The sequence below is a fragment of the Plectropomus leopardus genome, chromosome 22 (assembly GCF_008729295.1).
Source record: "Plectropomus leopardus isolate mb chromosome 22, YSFRI_Pleo_2.0, whole genome shotgun sequence".
In the NCBI taxonomy this organism is placed as follows: domain Eukaryota; kingdom Metazoa; phylum Chordata; class Actinopteri; order Perciformes; family Serranidae; genus Plectropomus; species Plectropomus leopardus.
In genome coordinates, this window is record NC_056484.1 from 22,813,316 (window position 1) to 22,839,215 (window position 25,900).

At 40.1% G+C, this 25,900-nt stretch overlaps 1 protein-coding gene across 4 annotated transcripts in view; it reads left to right on the forward strand.

Annotated features, from left to right (window-relative positions):
- lmo3 (LIM domain only 3) overlaps nucleotides 1-25,900 on the forward strand; it is a 68,403-nt gene that overhangs the window by 36,868 nt on the left and 5,635 nt on the right. For all 4 annotated transcript variants that reach the window (XM_042511347.1, XM_042511348.1, XM_042511349.1 and 1 more), the window contains exon 3: nucleotides 18,297-18,422. In XM_042511347.1, coding sequence (XP_042367281.1) covers nucleotides 18,297-18,422 — 126 coding nt within the window. The remainder of the gene's footprint in view (nucleotides 1-18,296; nucleotides 18,423-25,900) is intronic.

Sequence of the window (25,900 nt, forward strand, 5' to 3'; positions counted from 1 at the left end):
AAAAAACTAACGTATCAGGCTCCTGTTGTTTCTGCTAACATAATATGAGGTTTTTGATGTTGTGCTCTCCTTCATGATAACCACAGCGCTCAGAATGTGATGCTTTGTGATGCGTCCAACCTGAATCTCTGCGATAACACACGCCACAATGAGGAGCAGGGGGTGGGAGGAAGAGCCTGGCTTGCGTAACCGAGCTGAGCCAGTCGTGGTCGCTGCGCTACGCTTGTGTAAAATGAGATGTAAATGCGGCAATTTTAACAGGCTGAGTTATTCATGAGGAAGCCAAAAGAAAGAGAGGAATGCTAATGCTACACACTGCTTTGCCCTTGGCCAGGGCACATCAACAAACAAGTCACTCAGCAGAGGAATTAACAACTTCATTAAGTTACCTGACAGCGTTGGCACATGCAGCCCTGCATCACTTTGTCTCTCCTGGCTGAAGTAAGAGCCATCTACGGATACAGACGGTGCCAAATACATATTTTCAGCTTTAACCCAAAAACAATGTTTGCTTAAGGAGAACCTATTACGCTCATTTCCTGGTTCATACTTATATTTAAGGTTGCCACTAGAACATGTCTACATGCTTTAAATTGTCAAAAAATACTTTGTTTTCCTCATACTATGCTGGAACGCCTAGATTCACCCTTTAAAAGACGCTCTGTATAGCACCTGTCTCTTTAAGCCCCCCTCCTGAAAAAGCCCAGTCTGCTCTGATTGGTCAGCAGTTTCAGGTCTATTTATCTTGATGTGATGTCTTAAGGTCGCAGTTTCCGAGTTGGGAAGTCGTTCTTCCAACTTTGTTGTGTTCATGTGGTTTGAGGTCATAAAGTGGGAACAACATGGATGCTACAAAAAGGATGGGTTACATTTTATGGCAAAGAGAGTTTAAACAAGAGTTTTAAAAGAATATTTAACAGAGTAGCTTTCTAGTAGCACTTTCTACTGTGAAAATCATCAAAAGAACTTGTGAACACAACGTTCCAGCAAGAATATAATCCCAAATAGGGGAAGAATTTACAACATCAGCAGCCAAGTTTTGGATGTTAGCATTAGCCTCATGTAGCAGTTTAGGTTATGCATTGTAAACACTGTGTGATGTCCATATAAAGAAATCTGCCACACTATAGACAGAGTTCTGAGCCGTGGGAGAGCTGAGGTTTTTGCTTACAGAGATTACTTCTGCTGATGTTAACCTCATTATTTGAAATTTGGCCACATGGAATACGAACATCCTTCATTGTAACACTATACAAGAGAAAAAAAAATACAGAAAAGCACTATACATCCTCTTAAAAATGTTTATAGGCATCATCCCAGGATGTTTGTTGAAGCTGAGACCCTGGAAACCGAAAGAAATCTGTTGAGCCAAATCCATACAAATACTCATTATTGAGAAGACATCCAATCTATAATTGGTTTTGGAGGTATAAAAGGATCAATGTGTTGCAGAGGTCACGCCTGCCTCTTGTATATCTGATGTGTATCTGAGTACATGGTGGTGCAAGGCTGGAGGACACAGCAGTGACTGCAGAGGGGCCGCCGCCACTGCATTGATTGCACCTTCCTCCAGTTTTCCATACGATTTTAATCTGCAAAATGCTAAAGAGGCAATCAAAGCGATCTGCAGCCGTGCTGTCAGAGCGGCGTCCATGTGTCAGTCTGGTGATTTCTCAGCCACCTCCGCTGCATTAAGAAGGCCTGATCAATGGGTGGGAGAGCCAGGCCTTCTGCTGCACACACAGACAGAGGTTGGTGAGCTGCAGGAATCATCCCGCCAGCTGACTTCACAACACATCATGGCAGCCCAAAATAACAACCCCACTTCATTTTTGCTATGGTGTGAGGATGTGACAATGTGCTGGTGATGATGTGTGTTTTTCTCTACGTCGATTGTCTTTTGATCTAATTTTGCACACATGTTGGATTCCATGTTTTGTTTTTTTTGTCATTTTTAAAGCTCTTAAAAGAAAAATAAATACATAAATAATTATATAGGCCAAATATGTGCTTAACATTAAATGGGCAAATTGGCTTGTTTTATTTCTAAAATACAGGAAAAAGGCAATGAGCAACACAAGAAGAAATGAAAATTAGCAATAAATTAGTAAAAAGTACAAGAAAATTACCTGAAAATAGTTAAAAAAAAAAAAAAAAAAAGGAGAAAAGACAAAAAAGAAAACATAAGAAAGTTTTGGGGGAAAAAGGAAATTATTTGGAAAAAGTACATAAAAATATAACAGTTCTGTCACATTATTTTATGTATGTAACTACAATAATAAGCTATAAAAATAGTTTTTCGTTTGCTTTTTCCTTTTCCCTTAGCTTTTTAAAAATAATTATCTAAATCTTATTCCTTGCAATTTGTTAAACATTTCTCACCAAGTTGCTTGGTGCCTTTTCTCCATGTTTTTTAAAGATATTGCACCAATTTGTTCAAAGTTCAAAGGTTTAAATACTTGTGAAAGGTGTCTGAAAGCAGCATAAAAAAGGTGATGTCGCTCCAAGTTCCAAAGTGTTAAAGAAAATCGAAATGAATGAGAAAATAAAAATCACATTAATCACTTAGCACTAAAACTGAAGGCAACTGACCATTGAGAAAGAGAAGAGACATTTTTTAAAAACAAGCAAAGAAATGCCAAGGTTACTGCTGACATCGAAATTGATATAAAATAATTACGGAGTGAATATATTTCCAAAAATGCCAGTAATTTTGAAAGCACTTTGTGGTGAAAGTGCCTTTTCAACATTGCATTTGCTCTGAGTAAACTAATTATTATTGCTATTGAAGACTTTAAAAGGAAACAGGAGAAATCTAGTACACACATGTTGAGTGAATATTATATTTTATAATTAAATTCACTTGATTTATCAGTGTGGTGTTAATGAATGCCTATTGAGATCAGATCAAATCAAGGTAACGAGCGTCTGCAAACTCATATCAGGGCAGCATTCGTACTTAACTTCATTCATTCAGGAGCATATTTGTCCCCGTGGTTTGACATGATGAGTGGTCCTAATGACGGTTTAGTCATGCTTTCTCGCTCACGATGCAGCCGCTCTCCTGCAGCTGCCGCAAACACAAACAGTTAAAAGTTGCTCCACATCAGTGCTAGAGAAAGCTTCTCAGACTTTAATGGCTTTCCATATTTGGGTTTGGCCAGACCTGAGGCTTTTGTAGGCTCTCATTAATTTAATTGGCTGCACTCGGTCCATTCATTATCAAGATCTCCTTTGTTCCACAGCTCGTCTGGCTTCATTTTCACACATTTTTTGCCTCATCACCACGTTTTTCGAAACAATAAAGAGCCATTATACCCTGGGAGATGTAGGTGTTCTGTGCATAATGCCTCACTGTGATACCCAGATGTACTCAATCATACAGCACGGATGCTTTTGATACTTAGTGATATGAACATTGAGATTTTCTAACATTTGGAAGAAAAATTAACTGCTTTTATCATTATTTAATGAATTAAACAAATAACATAAATGAGTTTTAGTGAAGGACATAATAATCCACTAAACGATTTTTTTCATCTACTTTTTGATTTATCACCAAGTTTTCCTAAAAAGTATAACAAATTCCATTACAGATTTGTACAAAACTTGAGCGATATTTTCAAAATGACGATAAAACGCAATTGTGAGATGACTGTATCTCCACTGAGTGATGTTCTGTGACTTCTCCTCTGATGATAACATTCCAAGAAGCGTAGTGATGGATGTTCAAAACATTAGCAGCTTTATTTCTATTGCAGCCACCACACTAGCCGTCATTATTTCCAATCCAAGGCCACATAGGCGAGTTATGGAGCCATAATGGAAAGACAAGCCCCTTAAACGTGGGAGAGGCCACGTATGAGGGATTTGTGGGGGCTGATTTCACAGAGGAATTGTGGATTCAGAACTTCCAGATAATCTGCTCAACTTTTGAAGAGTTATGTGATGCAGTAACAGCTCTTGTAGCTCCTGCTGCATCACGAGGGAGCCAGTTCCTACTGACAAGCACATAGCCATAGCATTTCCATTGCAGTTTGCAAAATATGGCTATTTTGAATTGCCTGAAATACCACTTCATTTGAGCCTTAAAAAAGCTAGCTTTGTTACGTAGCATGGAAATTTTTAAAAGGGGTCTCTAGCCGAATGAGAATGGTTCTATGGGTACTCATGAGTTTCCCCTAAACTCGAAAGGGTTTGTTCCCAGTAAATGTTTTTTTTCCGTACAATCAATACATGCCTTCAAATTAAAGTTGTCTTTTTATGGAAAAGGTCAACCCGCCTATTGAAAGAACAATGCATCACCAAACTTGTATATTTACAGATAAATTGGGAAATTAATTGAGAGATTAACAGTCATTAGTTGCAGGCCTACTGCAGTGAAAAGCATCAAAACCAATTTCATCTTGTTAATTTCTAGGTTGATGTAATTGTACATAAATGCAGGAAATATGATTTCAGTCGCCAGATTACACAAAAAACTCTTCAGTTGCCATCTGAAAAATTTCACCTCGTTAAAAAAATGAATTAGCACAATGTTGATCCCTTCTTAAGAGTGAGCTACATCGCACTCTTCACCAGTTTCCTTGAAGGACAGAATAAGCTGCCGTATTTATCTAAGAATGACTGTCGGGAAGAAATGTTGACCTTTTTTTGATGGCAGATTGTTCAGATATTGCCTCTGATACGCAGCAGATAGGATAATAAGAAAATGCAATAAATATGAAAAAGATATTGCTGCTGACAGCTTGTGACAGTTGGCTTGGAGGCAGCGGTGGAAATATTTATAATATTCCTATCCATGTCAGTGTTTCAACAACGTGTCAATCAGCCAGATTTCACCTGATGGGCCATGTGTCATGCCTACATCTTCCACATGCTGATTCGGAGGTGTAATAACATGCTTCAGCTCGGGCTGTATGGGGTTGGAATTGTTCAGCACTGCGATTTTTCTGTCAAGGTATTTTTGAGGAAAAAATATATATATATTGTTGAAAGTCAGCTAGACCAGATAATGGATTTGATCTTCACAACCTACAAACTACACCATGATATATATTTTTTTGGTTCATAACGAGGAAACCCTCTTCCAGGATGGAATATATGGCCTATAGATGTTGTGTGTACAGAACTGATCAGCATACTAAAATTACAGTAATCCATATGACAAAATGATACATAGAGGGAGAGAGAGGTGAGAGAAAGAGAGCAACAACAGCAACAATAAAAAGAATAGTAATCGAAAATGAATATTAATAAGAGTACACTGTAAAATCCGAAAAGTGAGTTTTACTTAAAAAAACTAGAAAACTATTTGCAATGAAAAAAAGTTAATACAACTGAGTTTACTTAGTTTAAATTTTGTAGATTTACTCAATTTTGTGAAGTTGTTGCAACTTAAAAATCAAAAGGGTAATTAAATTAATCTTTCTCAGTCTTGGCAACCTCAGTAAACCAAGTTTACTGTACTATATGTCTGTATTCTGCTGCTTACAAACTACTCAATCACTTGTGTATTTTCTTAAGCATGTTAACAAAAAAGAATTTGTAGATCTTCTAAATTCGTCATTGGCTAAATCCTCTTTGTCACAATGAAGTTTGGTCAGGCTACTAACACTTACAAGAACAAGGTAATTCCACTCGTCATTTTTAAGTTGCAAACACTTTACATACTTAAGAAAATACAGCTACATTTTAACTAAATTTAGCCATTCGATAAAAAGTAAACATTAATTAAGATTAATAATGTAAATATTTAGTACAAAACTGGGACTTGGATGCAGAGAAAAGCACCAAACGCCCAGAACAGTTTATCAAATCCAAATCTTTACTACAACCATAAATCCAAGCAGAGTCAAAAACTAGGAAAGCAAACAGGAGGAAAAGGCTGGAGAGCATCAACAGACTATGACCACAATGACAATCTGGCAACTGAATGGAGGAAACACTGGATTTTATTTACACAAGGGCTGAATTCTGACAACACATAGGTGGATGAAACAGGTGAAACACACGAGGCAATCAAAAAATGTGTGCAAGCTCAGGAAGTAAAAGTTGCACCGAACACAATGAGAACCCATCTCAAAACAAAACAGGAAGTAGACAGAACAGAAACTTGACGGAATATCACAAATAATGGCAATTGGTTTCCAAGATTATTTTAAGTAAGATCAACCTGTCAAATTTTACAGTTATTATAGTATATTTGTTTCATGTATACGCTATAGTATATGTGACATATACTATAGCTATACTGGGGAGGACCACAGCATCAGCATACCAATGATCCGCAATCCCGGCGCAGCCAAGATTTGAGAAAACTACAAAACAAGAGAGCACAAAGGCTCCGGAGAAGAAGCTGAGTTAGTGATATGCAGTAATAGGACAGAAATGTTTGCAGATGAAGAGAGAGAGAGAAGGAGAGAGGAGCTCAGTGTATCATAGAAAGCCCCTTGTCAGACTAGGCCCACAGCAGCCTAACTAGTGGCTGGTTCAAGTCAAGCCTGAGCCAACCCTAACTATGAGCGTTATCCAAGAGGTCTACATTGCTTTGTAAATGTTCTTCCTTTGCTTTCATGTGACATTGTGGGAACATTTTATAAAAGAACATTCTATGATCTGTCACCTCTCAACATCACCAAAACAGCCTCAGAATGTTGCAATATAACATTAGTCAGCATTTAACCTTACAGGAACATTATTTGAAATGATAAACATTGTGGGAATGTTCCCTGTGAGCTGGGTGAGAGCCTATGGTTTTGGCTCCCATTCCACTTTTAGAAACTTTAGGAACCAGAAGAAACCCTGCATTCTCAGAGAGCAGTGTAGGAACAAAGTGGACTAAGTGTAATGTTTGTGAACACAGCACTCATTTCTAAATTTTCCATCATTTGTTTTACTTTTCTGTGTCTCTCAAGGGTTCAATTGGCAGAAAATAGAGCACAAGGAAATGTGCGTGTCTACCTCTGCAGCTTCCACCTCAGTTTGCAGTTTAATGAAATGGCACATAGATGTTAAAAGCTCTGAAAGCACCCTATAATTGTTATGTTGTGCTTAGGAAAGCTTGGCTGCCATTAACCTCCCAACACCACAATTCACTTCACACGTCTAGCAATTACCTCGCCAATAATGCCCGAGCTCGCGGATGCGTGTGTTCTGAAGTTGCTGTAATTAAATTGGGCTTTTCACATGTAATCTGAAAATGCTAAGGGGTCAAACTGGGCACTGGTAATCACAAGTGATTGAGTCTGAAGGAGGGTCACACATAGTGGAGGGTCTGTTTCCATCCAGCGCTTAATTGTCCCGATGAGAGGGGTCAGATTTCCTTCAGGAGAGGTCAGGAGTGGGGCGCCTTTGTTTTGTCTCCCAAAAACACAGAAGGAATGTCATTTGAAGGAATAAATGACCGGCCTTCAATGACAATATAATTTAGCCTGTGTTTGAAATGTATGATGTGGGAAGAAGGCTGTTAACCAAAGAAGTCGAGTCATTTCCAGTTTCCAAAATAAAGCAGCTGTACCATAAAAACCACTCAAGGTAGAGAACATGGCTAACTAATGCCAAAACAGTTTTTACAGCACCTTTACTAAAATCTCAAACTGCAAATATCTAATTAGCATCAAGTTTCTGTAACTAAGTCCTTGATGGTTGACACATTTTCAAGTAAAACAAAAGCCAGGCGCCCATATGGAACAATCTCTGGTCATTTAAGGCAAGTGCAGCAGGTCGTGCCTTGCATAAGAGGGGGGTCATTCCTAAAATGTACTTTTCGCATGACTCATAGCACGCCCTGTTGTTCTATAAGTTAATTATTGTTGTTCTCTTTGCTAAGGGCAGAATGGAAAACTGCTGAGATGTACTGAACTGATAATCAGGAAATCAAAGAGCCCAATCACCAGAAAAAAATGTTGGCATTGTACGTCCCTGTAAACCACAATTATAAAACAAGCACTTTCTACCAAGCAATTGGTTGGTCAACAAGACATTTAGCTCAAATCTGCATGACTTACCTCATCACCGAGAATATTACTGCGCCACTTCTTAAGCGTTGCACTTTCAAAACATTCAGAATTGTAGAAATGTTCATTAGTTGGGTGACAAGGAGCATTTCAGGGCAACATCACAATGTATTGATAACACAATGTAAAACATAATTCCATGCAATCAGTGAATTACGGCTTAAATTATGAAAAGTAACAGTCAACTCACTAACGGTGTAAATTATAAACTAACACAAAGATGGCAAAAACCAGCATAAACCATCGTGTACTGAACAGACACATTACAAACACTGACAAAAACTGACATTTGCATTTTGGAACATACTAAACAAACTAAAACCTACTTAGTCCAGCAGTAGACATGATGGAAAAATAGGCTAAGTGACTGGGACTACAGGGAAAAAACGTTGGCTTTGAAAGGCTGAATGCCATCAAATACAGTCTGAAACAGAACATTCCGTTAGATAACAACTTGTTATAAATTTTGTAAATGATGATATCTCTATCTTTTTCGATTATTTTGACTTTCTCTTGAGTTATTGGAAACGTTTGTCATCCTCTGGCATTCTCTACCAGCTGTGCCGTGACACAGAGCTACTAGCTTAAAAATACAGGTGAAGTTTGTCGATGTAGTAATTAAATACGCACTTAACTACGACAATATTTTTTAAGTAAGATCAACCTGTCAGGTTCACTTTAGAAATGTTGACATGAAATGCATGAAACATACAATTGTAACATATTCAACACACAGCATTTTCTTCTGGGCTTAATCAAAGAATTTGAGGAGAAATGTGTTGAAGCTGTTCTGGATTTTATCACCAACAGCTGAAACTTTCTCGCTATTTTTCATGTTTTCTTCAATCATTTAGCCGTTCTCTGCCAGTTACTATGAGATATACTCATTGTTGTAATGTTAAAGTCTTGTTATATTTTCTTCTTTTTTTAAAAAAATGAAATCTCCAATGTTATTTTTCCCTCCTGATGTCGAAAATGCTATAGAATATCAATATTAATTGTTGTATTGTAACTGAGGTGAGAAATTTCACAGCTCTACCTTGTTTCAACTCTTTCTTTCTTTTTTTCAAATGCACACAGTAAATTTTTTGAGCAAACAGACATTTTCTGCACCGGCAGATTTTTATTTCCTCTCACTTTCCTAGAATATTAGGGGCCACCATTTTGTCTCGGCGCAGGACACAACAGTGGTATTTTTATTTGAACTAAAATGCTTCAGTTCAGTCGCCTGGACACATCATTTTTTGGACCGTCCCCTCCAGTTGAGATTAGCTAAATTAGCTGTGAAGAGCAATGACTCGTGGGACTGTGCATGTTTGGTGCAGATAATTGCAGGGCTGGTGTGCCACAGCCTGGCACCCAGCTTGGGATTGCAGGTGGGTTGGCGAAGGGAAGTGCCTATCGAACTGCACATCTGGCCCCTGCGGGGCTCAAAATCTTTCATTACACCCTCTTCAAAATGGACCCAAACACAGCGCTGCCAAAAAACTGTGCTGAAAGCCTTTTCCTGACTTTGTTTGAAAGCACGCTTTTTTTGAAGAGTTGTTTTCAATTTAAGGACAGAGGAACTTTGGTCAGTTGTGATCAATAATTAAGTGATGTTTGGTGTGCGTAGATTTGGGAGGGGGAGGGTTAAATGTTACAAATAAAGGATAATTTCTTATTGTGTTCACTGTAAAATTCACTATTTGTTTTAACTTATGCACTCTGGCAACTTACTTACCCCGAAAAACTTCTTTTAAACTATAGATACTAGATAATCATTGTAAAGGACTGTTTGTTATTGCTGAGAGGGTAGAAGATGGTCCAAAAAGGGGAAGGCATGTGAGGTATTTTTAAGCACTGGGGACATACTTTAATTTCCATTTAGTGGAGGGGCAAACAACTTTAAATGGCGTTGTATTTATTTTACGGCCAACTTTCAAAGAAAACATGTCTTTCAAACTGATTGGTTCATGAGTGAGACAGGCATGTTTTTTGTTAAAAGATTTTTGGTAATTTTTTTTCTCATAAAAGCTTTGGTGATTAAAAAAGTAAGCGATCTTTTTTTTTCTTTTTGTTCTTAAAACAAAAAAAGTTTTTCTTTAAAATTTAAAAAAAAAAAAATTCTTTCTTTTTTAAAATTTTGGTACATTTTTAGTTTTGGGTGATTTTTAAAGAAAAAAATGCCTTTCAAACATGCAAAACCAAAGAATTAAAAAAAAAAGATTCATGACAAAATCAGTTTAAAAAATTTAAGGCAGCCTGGACACTAACTGTTTTAATTTAAAACAAACAAAAACTTTATTTTTGCATTGTAGGTTTGGAAAAATGAAATTTATTGATAGTGAGTGAGGACATAGGTGCCACCAGTGGTTTATCTCCTTGTCTCACAGTTGTAGAGAAGCATGGAGCGTTGGAATGTGGAATGGTGAGTGTTTTTCGACCTTTTGGAGGAGTTTCTATAGGAGCTAATTAGGCAGCACTCTGCAGCTGCTCTTCAGGCTGACAGTTCGGGGGAATGTTCCTCTGTATGGTCGGCAGTCTCTCAGAAAGCAGGCCATAATTCATCATTAGGATATCAGAGTCCAGGTGCAGATGAGAACTGATAGAGCCGGCAGCCAGGCAAGTCGGGGCACTCAAGGAGGAAAATCTTATCCCAGGGACAATTCCCAGGTCATGCCCGTGGTAATTGAAATAATTTTGCCCCCAGAGTTGTTTAATCATCGACAATCACACACACAGGGGGGGACAAAATTGAGGAACGCACAAGTTTGATTACATCTGCCACCCTTAACTGTCCCCCCTCCCCCTACTGCCACGGCTCACATCGGCTCCTCGGATTTCTGTTTGCACTGACGGGCAAACCATGATCAATCCATATCAGCTATTTCTCCCCTCTTCTTATAGACAGATTATTGTTTGCACAAACTTCAGTGTGATTAAATTCCAAGAAGGACAGCAGCTCCAGCCAGGGCGGATCATCAAATGGACAAAGCGCGGTCCCATTAAAAAAGCCTATGTTGAGATGCAACGAATCATTTGTCCGTTATTAACCCTGAGCCTGTGATTATGCAGATTGCCATAGATTTTCCCTGGTTGCCTGGAAGTGAGATCCAGGGGTTGTTCTCGGCGTGGCAGGCGGACGAGGGAACGGCCGTGCATTACTGAACTTGCCACATTCATCATGTTGACTGATGGCACAGGGAGTCGGTCCCCGGGTCCCGGTGGTTAATGTAGTGGGTAATTAACTGTCATTTGCCTAGTAATAGGCCGATGATCAATGGTTTGTGAGGAAACAAATTCTAATCCGGCAGCTGATGAATGCATGCCGAGGCTGGAGCAATTGAAGTGGTGGGAGGGATGGGAGGGGGGAGGATAGAGGGGAGAGGGAGGTGGAAAGCAAAGCCGCCACTGGAATTTCAAATGGCGACTGGAGGCGCTGGTGCTCTTAGTGCCCCCTCACCACTAAAAATGGATCAAACCAAATAGAATTGCCCTCGATGGTGCTGGTATACTCAGTTGGCCGAATGATGGAGACGCTGATTGATCTGACTAACCAAAGTTTGCTCAGTAGGCCATGTTCAACAACTAGTATAAAAAGGTTGGTCCGCCCAAATTTCAGAAAAGCAACCATTTTTCTCTTTACTCCAGCAGTATCTACCCATGCAGGTTGTTTTAGTTTTGTGTATTCATTTTCATTTTGAGACATACCCAGCTAGCAATTTTTGGTTCTACAGAAGTTCTGAGAATGGGAATATGCAATGTGTTCGTAATGTTGTCAGTGGCATATTTTCTTTTAGTTCCCAGAATGGCTTCTTAAAGTTCGGGTAACATTCTCTACAAACATATATAAATTGAAACTCACTCCACCATTAGATGTGTTTGCCTTCCTACATTATAAAAATAAACTGTGTTTTAACTTAGAAAATTTTGCTTCTGGGCAGCCTTAAAATTTGACTGAATTTGAGAAGACAAGTTTAGGTCATTTAGTCATGATTCAACTTGTCTTCTCAAATTCAGTCAACTTAAAGATTAAAGGCAGCACACTAACTTTTTTAAGTTTTAAAAACAAGTTTATTTTTACAGTGTTTACATATAATTACAACCTTGCCTAATAACACATTCACTATATTTTGTTTGTGATGAGGCTTTGAAACTCACTCCACCATTAGATGTGTTTGCCTTTGTACACTGTTTAAAATAAACTATGTGTTTTAACTTTTAAAAAATTAGCATCTGGGCAGCAAAAAATTGACTGAATTTGAGAAGACAAGTTGTGGTAATTTTGTCATGATTCAACTTGTCTTCTCAAATTCAGTCAACTTAACATTTTAACACTAACTTTTGCACACTAACATATTCAAATGAAAACAAACTGTTTATTTTTACAGTGTACAGTTTATGTGGCTCCATCTGTATATATTCCACAATAATTCATTTCACCTCCTACATCCCGGTAATTGGGCGGTCATTGTATTTTGGATTTAGTTTGACAAAGCTGAGAGAAAGCATTGGCATGACACCACTCCTGCATTCTCCAGCGGGGGCGGGGTGCCTGCACACTCAGATTGGGTTTTGGGGTCCACTGGGCTAAAGCCTTGTGGAATAATTTAATTGGTGTCTGTTTTTCTCTCATCAAATAGGTACCACTGAGCCGTACCAGGCTGTAATGCACAGTGAATGCCTTTTGACTGAAACAAGGTATTGGGCACCGACTGCCTCTATTCTCTTTCAAATTCAGATTTGAGCAAAGCATGAATTTTAATTTCATGTTGTATCTTCAACCTCTTTAAATATACATGCTGTCTTGTCAGCCATGGATATGAAGTGTATGTCAAGCCCACTATTATACATATGTTATTCTGTTTTGCTTTTTTTTTTAAGCAGACCACAGTTGGAAGCCTTCTAGATATGGCAGACAGCTGTACTGCTGTCAGCATGCAAGAGATGCATTATAAATGTATATATTTATTACCAACTATAATATTAAAATCCAGTGCTGAGAGCGTTGAGGCCCCGGGTCTTGTGCACAAGGCCTCTAAACCGTCATCCTCTGATTGTGCTGGAGGCTGTGCCTTTGAATTCATTGCAACCAAACCACGCTTAATTTGCCTCCTCCCTCGAGAGCCATTAGCGTCTGTGGCATCAAACTGGCGGAGCGGCGAAAGACGAGTGGCAGGTACGCTCCATCCATCTTCCCTCCCCACAGGGTGAGCCGGGGCTTCCTGCGCGCCGTCGCTTTGACGAGTGTTTGCCACACAAGAGCCCAGCGAGCAGGCTGGCTACATGCTGGCGCTGCCACAGATACAGTTTGGCTAAATCTCTGCAGACTGCTATCAGTCACTGCATTTCTCTTTGAGACGCTTAAAAAACAGTTTGATTTGAGGAGGCGATGTATGCATTGTTCCCATAAGGTGGTGTTTAATCATTTAAAGCAGTGGTTAAAGCAGCGCAGGAAGGATGAATTATGCAGAAAACAAGTGGATGAGAAGCAGACAGAAGTTTGGATGTTCTGTTTGGGAACCCTGGGGGTCTTTGGGATATTATTTATTTATTTTTTATTCAATCTGATCTTATTGAGGCGGTCTTTTACATGGATTGTATCGCCTTAGCAAGAAAAATCAATGCATGTATTGGCTGGAAAATATTCTCAAAAGTAGAATTTCTCCTTTTCAGAATTCAATAACTCAAGTTTGAATGTTGGTTTTCATGAACGGCCCACGTTCCTGGAGGCAATAGCACTGACTAATACAACTTCCTGCTTAAGAAACTCAGTTCAATAGGCAGGCTTTCTTCTATAACTCCTAGTTAATGATACAGAAACCCACGTGCAATATCAATGTTACGGAGTTGAAGTCTATTTGAAATATTAGAGACTGAGTCATTTTACTAGCCTTTGCAATTCAGTCCTTAATCAAGTCCAAAGTGCTTAACTTTGAGTTTCGTAGTCATAATCAGTCATAATGTACTCACCTCCAAATATAGTGCCATTTTAACAACAGAGTAATAACATATTAAATCCACAAAAAAAAAAGAATGCTGCTCTTCATTTAAAGTGATGACAACGCATTTTTTGTTTAAAATGATATTACCTTTAGTATCATTTTATCCAACTGGTTCTCAGTAACATGACAGTAATTCTTGATGATTCTCTCCTGAAACTTGATTGGATGCCATCTGGTTAGTTCAAATGAAGCAGATTAAGAATCGACTTGCTGGGACAGAATAGCGTTCATGTTAATTAAATCAACATACACTTTAATCTTTGGGTCAAGTTAAAAGACTCAAGTCTGATACTTTCATAGTCACCAAAGAGCTGTGACCTCCACTTTTGTCTACTGTTATAACTTATGTAAATGTTGCGGCCATTCACATTCATAATTTTAATAATCATTTCATTATATGTTTTTTTAGTTCTTGGACACATTTTTTACTAATATCAAAAGCCATGCTAACATTTATCTCCTTAGTTCAGAATATATCTTGGACCAGTTCTATCGTAGGTTCCATCCACACTAATATGTTTTTATTTTAAAAAGTGTAACTGTTGCTACGTTAAGGCCTACGTTAAGCATCCACACTACTCTGGCATTGTGAAGCCACTAAAACTGATATCTTTAAAAACTCTGCTGACCACATTCTAGTGTGAAACTCTTCATGGAACTCAGATGGAAATAATGACTTTTAAAACCACTGAAACAGACACAGGTTCATTTTCGGATTGGGTCTTATCAGTCACAACATGTCAAGCAGAAACAGTATAGCTAGGTCAACATAGCTTTTCATGTCATCATTCCTGTTTGTGTATCCATGGCTTTGTCAGGCGATGGATAATGCACCCGACACCACTCTGATGTCGTCGTATTTCGTTTGCGATGACTCCCAATATATTTTCAGCTGCCTTGACCGCCTTGCACTCGTATCACTTTCAGTACAGTTTAACCTCGTTGTCGGACCAAAGAAGTTAGTAAACTGCATGATAGACAGTCTGCTTCCTGTTTATTCTAGTATGCACATGCCCAGTGTATGTGAATGTCTATTTGATATCTGTTTTGGGCATGTTAGAAATAATTTATGAAAAACTACTGAAATGGACACATTTAAGGAGATTGTTTTCAAATGAGTGTGAATGTGGCCTTATTCTGGGCTATGCACTTGACGTTTTTTTGTCTTGACATCTCAGCCATAGAGAATCACTGAATACATATAGAATTTCTTTCTTTAATGTGTGAGCTTGCACAGTGTGCAAACCTTTTACATTAAATAAGATTTTGTTGGTGGTCTCATTCTGGCTTTTGACTTTTTCACTTCACCTCAGCAATAAAGTAGCAGGCTTATTTATTGATTCTACCAGATGGGAGACACACAAACACTGGCTGTTCACAGATATTAGGACTTTCACCCAGAATTTCTCAGAGCAAAGCAGTGTGACAGTCCTTTTCGACTGCACGGGCCACCTTAAATTTGCAAGAGATGAGAGAAGAGCATGGACAGACACGGCGAACATCGAAACAGAACGGCGTTTTGATTCAAGCTGGCAGGCAGAAAGCTTAAAACATCACTTTTTTACACAAATACCTTCCATCATTTATAATGCAGAACCTTGAGTGCATGCTATCCGAAAATGACTCAGATTACTGGGAGACAAGGCCATTTGCCCCTGCACGGTGAGAGGCGGCTGCATTGTGCCTCTTTGTCGCAAGACGCTGTACAAAGTGCTGCTGTTGTGCTCAAACACTCCTGCTCATTCTCTCACACTAAATCTATTATTTCTTTTTCCTTTTTTAAGTTTTTTTTAGATCAATTACTTGGCTTTGTGAGGAGAGAAATAGATGAAATATCTATTTCATGTGAAGGCCTTGCGGCAATGCACATTTGTGCAGAAAAGAGAAAGGACAAGAGATACCACAAATGTATCTAAATTTAGATTGCTCAAAGGAAAAGGCATAATTCTTTTAATTAAGGCGGCACTAATCCATCGAATTGGCCCTCTTTGTTTTCTCCCACCTACCATGTTACAAGAGATATCCTTCATTGTCTCAAGGTGTGTTGACAGTGGCTCTTAATTCTGTAGCTATTCATGAGGGCACAATCTATCTGCCTCCTTTGCCTCTGGGAAACATACTTTCTGAAGGTTAATAAACAACCCTGCATATCCCGAGCCCTGAGATCATTTATCAGATTGCGATCTCTTACAGACTCTGAGAGTGGCATGCCGTTTTATCATTTTAACAACGACGGCTAAAAGTGCCTCAAGAAGTCTGCCTAATAGGTTATTTTGTTATATGATTTCGTTATCAGATATTTTTTCCCTTGCTAGTCTGGTCTAGGTCGCTGTGTAGTAACAGCCCTGAATCCCTAATGAATACTCACATTAATGTCCCCGGAGCAGGCGAAGAAATAATAGGGTCTTCCCTGGGCAGTAGCGCTGGCCGTGTCCCATCTATTTCTATGGCACAAGCTGTGGCCCTGCTATTTTTTACTGTGTGACTGTAGCCCGGCTCCGTCCAGCCTATTTCTGTGACTGATTCACAGAGCCTATCTGTCTCTGCAGCTCATGTTAGTGTATTTGCAGCAATCTCTTTGACAGCTGTCACTCTTGTTTTCAGAGGCACTGACAAGCAGCACAAGTAACCGTTCTCCGGTAATTCTGCTCGGTGTGTTTGCAGCGATGATGGGATACAACAGTGGGTGGAGTCTTATTTTTTTTTTCAAATTCTGGACTCGAGAGGATGTGATGAAATAAATCTGCTCAAGCCACTGAGACGTGATATATGATAAATTGACTTTATGTATAGCACCTTTCTGGTATTGCAGCCACTTAGAGCACTTTACCCCTACAACACATTCAACCAATCACACACACATACTACACACACTGGTTGCCAAGGCTAATGTACTAGCTACTCAGAGCCAACTGCCACTCAGTTAAACATTTATAAGTGCTCACACAACCAATGGCATATGGTGATGGGTGGACCAATTTATTTTACTGTATTGGTTTGTTTGAATTGATACATTTTAGTGTGTCGAGACTTTTGAATTGATACATGTAACTGTATTGAATCTTTCGAGTTAATAAATGTAACTGTATCAAACCTTTGGAGTTGATGCGTGTAACTGTATGGAACCTTTCGAGTTGATGCTTTTTGCAAGATATGGTGTCAGTTTCTGCATTACACTCCTCTATAGTACATGCTGTTGAACAGCTAGTGCTGGCTGGCCCAAAAAAACCTACTCTTTAATGCATTGCAGTCATAATGTATAAGAATTGGTTACCTTTGCAGCCATGTGCAGTATTCATGTGGTGTGGGAATAATCTGAAGAATGAGTTTCCCATTATATTTCATGGCCCCTCAAATCTGTTTCCTTTGCTGTTTGCTATCAACGTGTTGTTTAATGCAGTAAAATACAACACACCTGCTATGTATGATCATGTTGTTCCCACATTACAATTTAAAACTCATGAACACACCAAAGCCAGAGGTGGCAGGGTGTGGGGAGAGTTAAAAACAAACTTTTATTTTCTTCATTTTCTTTTAAACATCTATGTCTATGTGTCCCTTTGTATCATTCTGTGTCCCCTCTCTTTGTGGGACTGTGAACACAGTGCAGGCAGAGCTCTCCATTTAGTCTTTTTTTCCTTAGCAGCAGTTTGTGACTTATGGGGTGGATAATTGATCTATCATTCCACTCAGAGGTTTTCAGATCAGATAAGAGGAGCAGCTGTTTGTGAATGAAAACAAACTTTTAGATTCTGCAGAATGAACGGCCAAGTTTCACTTTCACTGTGCCTAACTTTCTACTGCTCCACCTGTGCCCAGAGTGCGCTTTGACAGGCTGACCTGGTATTTAGTTGACACTAAAGATTCTTTGAAAAAGATTTGTTCGTTCTTTAGAATTTCTCCTAATAGTTCTGGCTTCAAAAACTTGCCCAAGGACTCTTTGACATGGTGTCATAGAAAGGAAAATTTTATTAAACTGTTGTGTCCCTAAAACAAAAAGTCTTGATCTTGTGCTTTGGTTTTATGTAAAGTAATGCACTGACAAATTTGGAGCAGATGTATTAGATCAACATGTAATAAACAAAAGTAAATAAATAAATAAAACTACAATTAAAATGAAAAAGTAGTAATAAGGGAAAGATGGATACATTGTGTTTTATTGCCATTCAGTACTATGTTACCTGTATATCACGTCCTTGTGCTAAACAAACCTAGACACCTTCAAGGCAATCTTTTAGTACTGAGGCTTGGGGAAATTACTTACATCACAGGTCTTCTTTGTGTGTTTCAGGTTGTTTGGCGTAACGGGGAACTGCGCAGCCTGCAGCAAGCTAATTCCAGCCTTTGAGATGGTCATGAGGGCCAAGGAGAACGTCTACCACCTGGACTGCTTCGCGTGCCAGCTTTGCAATCAGAGGTGAGTGATTGGACCACACTCCTGCTCCTTTCCCATACCTGCATCTAGGCAGATGGCCGATCGGGGTAGGGAGATTGCAGCGTAGTGAATCTCAAGCGCCACTGAAAGCTGAAGAAAGATCCCACATGGTAGATTTATCACTCTAACCAGTGACCAAGTAGACACATCTGGGGCCTTTGGGACACCTGCTTGGACCTAACACAGTGATTAGAATCCTGCACTGCTACTGAACAGTGTCAGCCTAGAGCTACAGGTGCAGTTACATGTCTGTACATTTGCTTTCCATCAGTCTTCATTACTCAGCCTCGTCCTGCATCCTGGGGACAGGATGTGGTCAGAAATTTCAGGACACTGCTTCCTACCGCAGCAGCAAAGGAGAGGGAGCTGTTTGATAGAAAAACCCTTGTTTAATAAACTCCAGTGTCCCCCTCACTGAACCACTCTCGTATCCCTACAATGAGTTTATTATGTACACTGTTACAATTTATTACAATCCAATACAGCAACCCTGCATTATTTCCCATCTCTGTGATGCTCATAATATTCAGTTCATAGTTAGTGGTGGTGGATTGAATTGTAATAGTGCTTTTGTCCACCCTTATTTAACTCCATAAATGGGGCACTAGCAAAAATCCCACACAATCCTTGACAGTCTTCCCACCAGCAAACATCTTGACTGTGGTGTATGATGGACCATTTGTAAAAAGCACCACTGCCAGTTTGAACAGTGGTCTCTGTGGCGATAGGCAGCGTCTTCTTTAAATTAACTAGTATGATGACACATCATGAAAACCATCTCCTAAAAGCCACAGTGTCTAGAACATTCTGAATGGCCAAACACATAAAAGGCCATAAAGGCTGCCTTCATACTGGCTGAATCCCACTGTCTCCCAGTCCCTCTTCAAGAATTCTGTCTCTTCTGCATACATTTTATAATAATTTAATGTACAAGTTGAGATGACAGAGCGTACTGTCAGAGAGTCTCCGACTGAAAGCTTTCAAAGTGATAGGTGAGCTATATAAAAATGACAGAATTAGGAGCGCATACAATTAGCCCTTCCTAAGTTCTGCCACTTTACTTTACAATAACAGTTGAGCACATTTGTAATTAACCTCAGTCAACTTTTCCCTATGTAAGAAAGAAAAACAAATTTCGAAAATTGTTAAAAGATGTAGGTAGGGGACTGTCACTATATTCACAGACACATTACATTGTAAAAATGTACATCTTAGGTTAACTAATGTTAGCAAAATGCTAACTTACGTAGTTAGCTACATCAAGAGTAATTAGCTTAATGTGAGCTCATAAACATCAGCCAGGTTTTCTTATTCCTTATTTGGTAACGTAAAGGAGATTTGGAAAAGGACAGGTTGCTTGGTTGACATATTTTTGATAAAATTATTACAAACAAGAAAAGATCATGGCTTTTATTCCTCTGTAAGGCTACATGTCACTCTAAAGTGACGAATGAAACTTTTTACAGTAAAGAGGGGCAGCACCTTGGTCTATATTCAGTGAAAAATACAGAGAGTACTTTACAGATCTTCCAAAGGGCAAAAGGGGATACAAACTTAGCAGTGCAAGAGCAATGTCGACTGATATTTTTGTCATCTTCAGTCCATACTCCCTTTTACGTTGAGAACAGAGGCCTCAATTTGCGTTGTTTTGCCTTGATCATTAAAACTGGTCCAACTATGCAACAGTAACTAAAGGTGGCAGGACTTATACCTCTTCCTGACAGGACACAATGCGGGGGAGCAAACATCTGATTGTTTCATGATAATGTCCTAACCTGTCAACCTAATCATCCAGAAGCGTAAACAGATGACGCTGAGGTTTACCTAAAACTTAGTAGACACAGAAAGTCACAGACAGAGCGGCATCATGTGATGACTTAGGAGAACATGTTAAACCTGCTCTGTGTGTCAGCGAACGGGGTAAGCGACGTGTGTTGCTTGAAAAACCGCTCGACCTGACTCTATTTTTGCGAAGCTTTGCACAACCCATTTCCAGAACAACAAGCTGTTCCATAGAGTCAATCAAGGCTAGATAGGCTCCCTGACGGTTGTTGTCGTTTATAGTATATCTGGACAAATTCCATCGACTAGGGTTTGCTTGCTCACTGAATGTTAGGAAAATGTGTTAGAGTTGGTCATTTAAGGCTGTGTCTTACCACAGCGGCCTAAGTTCAAGTCTTGCCTTGGCCATTTTCTCCATGTTATCCCCTCTCTCTACCCTGCTTCCTCTCTATTTTACTCACTGTTAATCAAAGCAGAATGCTTCAAAAAATTGTCTTTTAAAAAAAAGTGACAGAAACACAAGTTCCCTGATTGGAGTATCCCACAATCTTGGTTGAAAATATACCGAGGACTTGACCTTCACACCCTGGCCCTGCAGAGTTTTGTTGACAAGCACCAAACATTTCTTTGAATAGATATTAGAACCTTGCAGGAACATTCTTGAAGCACTCTGAGCCTCAGAGGTTCCATGTTTCCAGAGAGTAGCAGTGTTATTATGATGGAAAGCAGTTTGGGAACATTCTTGGAGCTAATGAACACACCAGAATGTTATCAAAGGTTTTCTGATGGTAACAAGAAACACTATCAAACATTAGGGGGACATCAGGAAGGTTACGTGTTGGCTGGGTTCCTGTGCTTCTCTCACCTCTTTCCCCAATGTTGGCTCTGTTGCAGACACAAACGCCCACATGCAACCCCCCCCCCCCCCCCACACACACACACACACACACACACACACGCACACTCACACACCCACACACACACACACACACATAGACCAGACACATTGCGCATGCTAAAGGCAAAGGACCTGGTTACGCACAATTAGCACTCGGTTATTGTCTTGCCACTTCAGCCGGCTGCACCAGACAGCCTCTCCTAATGGAAGAAGTCAGCTAATCTTCATCAGCCAGGCCCAGGCAGGCCAACTCTGCTCTCACACATTAAAACCCATTAAAGCGCGAGCAAATCTTTCTTTTTACATTAGGCCAGTTGATGAACTGTTGAATAAAATCGACGCCAGTGTGTTTCACATGGTCCGCTGTGGCCTTGCAAGCACCGTTCAGATGCCCATCACAATTTCACCGGGGCCTGGCCAAGATTTATGGTGTGGCACCGGCTTTAATTGAAGCTGTTCTTCAGCTCTGACTTTTTGTTTTCCATTTTGTTTCTTTACATTGGTAGAGCTGTTGGGGGAGGAATACCTGCAGAGGAATATGAACCTAAAGGATCAATTTGTTTGCCTTGAATTTCACATAGAGGATTGTTATTGCCCAGAAAGTAGCTTTAATACCTAACAACAACATATTTCAATGGATGTGTAAACTCTGAAATCAAACTTTGATGCACAAATTATTAGGCCATTGTTACCCTGTCTGCCAACATGAGACAGTCAACTACCTACTAGCAAGCTTTTGTCCAAATTCAAAAGAAGAAAGACTTGGCTTTCAGAGCATCGAAACCATAGGGTCGCCACTGAGTTAGTTCTAAGTGGCTTCGCATTATGCATCAAAATATAACATTAGACTTTTAACTTTTGGCAGTACAGACATCCTTAGCTCGGTTTGATTCTTCACAATAGAGTCCCCCAGGAATGAGTCCTAAAACCTGGAAAGTAGTTAGCATTTTTGCACCTCTGGCTCCATCTTCTTGCAGTTAATAGGTATTTTAAAATAGGTTTTGGTTAGATTCCTGAAATAAGGTCTGTGGTTAACACAAGCTTAAAAGACTTTCATGTTTTCTTCTACAAAATGAAATATGTCAGTACCCACTGTGAACTTTGAAGATTTTATGTGTCTTAAAAATGGCTAAATAAGCCTACAGATGGTAATTGCGCAAAAACGTACTGAACACAGCTTTACAGCCTTGTTGTGGTGGTGGGGTCAAGTCATGCAAATGTTTATAGGCTTACGTTAGATTTTATTTCTTGCGATTGTATTTGGGCTTCTTAAATCATAAAAGTGGTATTATGAAAATTATCTGACTGAATAAAATGTCTGTATCAGTCACATAGGCCTTTTGTTGAGGGAACCAGGGCAACGCTACCTTCTGCATCAGCCTACAGCATAACGTCATGGGGCGCATTATTTAGTTACTCAGTTTATTTAAGAGAATCCATGAGCACCATTATATAGTGCATTCAGATTTAGTGGCATGCTTAACAAAAAAGACGAAAGTGGTGACTCCCTACCTTTGAAGTGATTATATAGTCAGAATATGTGTCCATAGACTTGATTAACATTTTGTATTACTTAAGTTGGTAAAGGTCCACCCATTAAAAGGTTTAAAAAGGTTTTCATAAAATGAATCCAAGTTGTGAATATTGTCATGTCACAAGCACACAGTACTTCCAATATAAACAATATTTTCTCGTCTGCCTGCACCACGTTCTTGGGTATGCTTGTTTTCATTACCTTGCTGGCTACAAAATAAAAGCTTTCACCAGGGTTTTCTGTGTACTTTTCGGCCTCCTGAATACAGCATGTGCTATGAGTTTAGAAGGACAGTGACTCTGTTATGTGTCTTTACAACCACCATACTAAAAATTTGGAATGCCTTTTTATTAAAATCATGGCTCGGAGACAGTCATTACTTAATGTGATATATTTTGCTTCATATTTGGAGAACAAAAACTATCATCAGAAAGCTACAAATCTCCTCTTTCTAAATGTTTCAGGCTTAATGTAACAAAACAATCATTAAAGCAGGTCAAATAAGTGAATTATTTGATATCTGTCTTTTAGAAGATTTGGGATTCAGAGCAGGTTCACTGCATTCTGAATGATGACCACAACATTGCTAAATAAGTCTAGTCTAAGTGGGTTTCTCAGCATTTATATCCAGATTAATAGAATGACCTTTTACAAATTTTCTCAGCCTCAGTCTGAGATCTATCAGGAGATCTTACTTAAGATTTCCGAAGCAGTTTCTCAGCATCTCGTTGCCTGGAAATGGGCTTCTGGTCTTTGTCTGGCATACCGATCTGCCGCCTTGTTCATCTACGTCAGCTATGTCCCCTCTCGTTTCCCTGGCCTCAAACAAACATGAAAGCCCCCCATCGTCCCCCCCTTTCCCCCACGGGGCCCTTCAATAAAGCAATCTAATCCATCTCACAAATGGCCCAGAGATTTCTCTGCGGAACATCATCAGAAAATGTGAAATCTGATAAACAGAGCAGGCGATCGCCGGGTCAGAAGGGGTCACGCCGTGTAATTATCCCCTGCTCCTTGCAGGTCAGCCGCAGCCCATGTTGCCGTTTGAAGGTTGAATTGCTACAATCAAGTATGAACATACAGCCACCACCCCCCCTCCACTGCACACAAACATACTCGCTCATGCATCCATCCACGCCATCAGCTGCTTTGTGGGTACATCCACCCCACTGTATCCCACAGAGCAAGGACAGGGAACTCGTAGCCGGTGATTATTCTGATTTCATCAGGGACTCACTGCAGGGACTCTAATGGTCATTGCCATGCTCAGCCATTAAGGGCCTTGCTTAAGTTATAGGCCAGTTAGCGCACGGCTTAGATAGAAAGACTGGCCCGTTGGAGTGGACATGTCGCTGCAATCATGACCTGCAACCGCTTCCTCCTTCTTTGTCATCATCACCATCAAATTGGCAGCAATCTCTTGCTTGCCACGAAAGAAGCATTGAGAGCTGAACCTGCTTCAGGAATAAGATAAATGGAAAAGCCTCACTAGTTATCTTACTTGTGTATCTGCCAGAGAGCAAAAAGCCCCTGCTCCCCCCTTTTCTGCGCTCTGTGCATGACTTTGAAATGGTATCAAGCTGAGGGGAGTGAATAGCTCCTGTCCCTGGTCTATCAGTGAAAATATAGGATCCTACATTGGCTCTGATTGCTCATGTCTGCACCCAATGTGGCCTTACTCTGTTAAACTGGACATAAATCTACCGTTGTGACCTTCCCACCAGCCAGACCTGTTATTTTTCCTACCTGAGTTGAGGAAAAGGAAGCACCGCCGTGGTCTTAGAGCCAGGGACGGGGGGCTGGTTCTGAGAAGAGAGGGGGTGCCGGTGAGAGGTGGAGGGTGTTGGGAATAAGGACAGAGATATGAGACTCCATCCAGCAAGCAGTTAGCCACAGATCAGCCCTGGGGGACAGCTAATCGATGGGGCTGTCGTCCAGCCTCATCATCTAGCCAGTACTGGCCCAATTTCCCCCTGATGAGCTGGAGGCCACAGTCTAGAGAGGCTGAAGGAAGGTTAGAGTAGAGGGGAGCAGAGGAGAGCAGGATGGGTGACAGTGCAGGGGAAGGTCAGTGCTGATAAGGGAGGATGCTCCATACTGGAGCTTTGGAAGGAGAGACTGACACCAATTGGGTTCAGCACAGCTAAGCTCAGCCACTGGTGCCTTGTATGTCATGAGTTAGGCTTGTTAGACAGAAGCCTAATAGCCAATAAGGGACACAGTTGTCACTTTGTGTATGATTGGTGTTGAGAACTCGGAGCCTGTGCAGCCAGCCTACTAGAGAACACAATCTCACAACGTAATCCTGCACAATTTAAAGTAAAAAATGACACATTTTATACAAATAAATGTCAGTTTTCTCTACTCATGGAGATGATAGAATCAACCAGTTCATACATTTTCAGTATTCCAAAGATGCTAGCTGTGCACCTTTAGAGGACACGTGCTTCAAGGTCTGCATTTTTAGACTGAACCCGTCATAATGGGTTGACTAGTAATGTGCATGTCACATTTTAGGAGCTGTCTATTCCGAAAGAGCCTGAAGGAGGATTGCATTTGGTAAAACCTCTGGAATGGGACAGACTTGCCAGACAAATGGTTATTTTAGGCATTTGAAATATGGACAATATATGTGTGGCAGCATCTAAAATGTAAATCAAAATGCATCATGCATCCTCGTGAAAAAGGTGTTTGAAGCTTGGCGATGACTTCTTGTGCTAACAGTTACTTGCAGGGCAGTCAGGTAATATTTGTATAATCCACGCCCCTCTTATAACAAACTGCATACAACAGGCATTTATCAGACAAAACCGTTCTGGGGACTTTCTGACAGGAGCTGTCCACTGACAAAGGTGGCCCCTGGATGGCATCAGGTGAGGACATTGTTGTTTACATTTTTGTTACACCTTACCATGTGCCCTGTTGCCTAATCCTACCATCTGTGGCAAAATGTGCTTTTGTCCTGGGGTTGGTTGCCATGTGCTGCTGCCACATAAACATAACATGCAGCGTCACCCCACCATGTGCTTATGTTGACGTCATGGTAGAAGAATGTAAATAGCAGACGCAGAAGGATACCAAAAATGTAATATGTAGACGCAGGAGGCCACTGCTAAGCGGCAATATGTGACGCCTTGGGATGAGAACATGTTGAGTGGGTGCAGTTTGTAGGGGCGAGTCGTGTAGGCTTCAAACGGAATGTGTCTGCAGCTATACATGACTCCTTATAAATTTCAACCAATCACT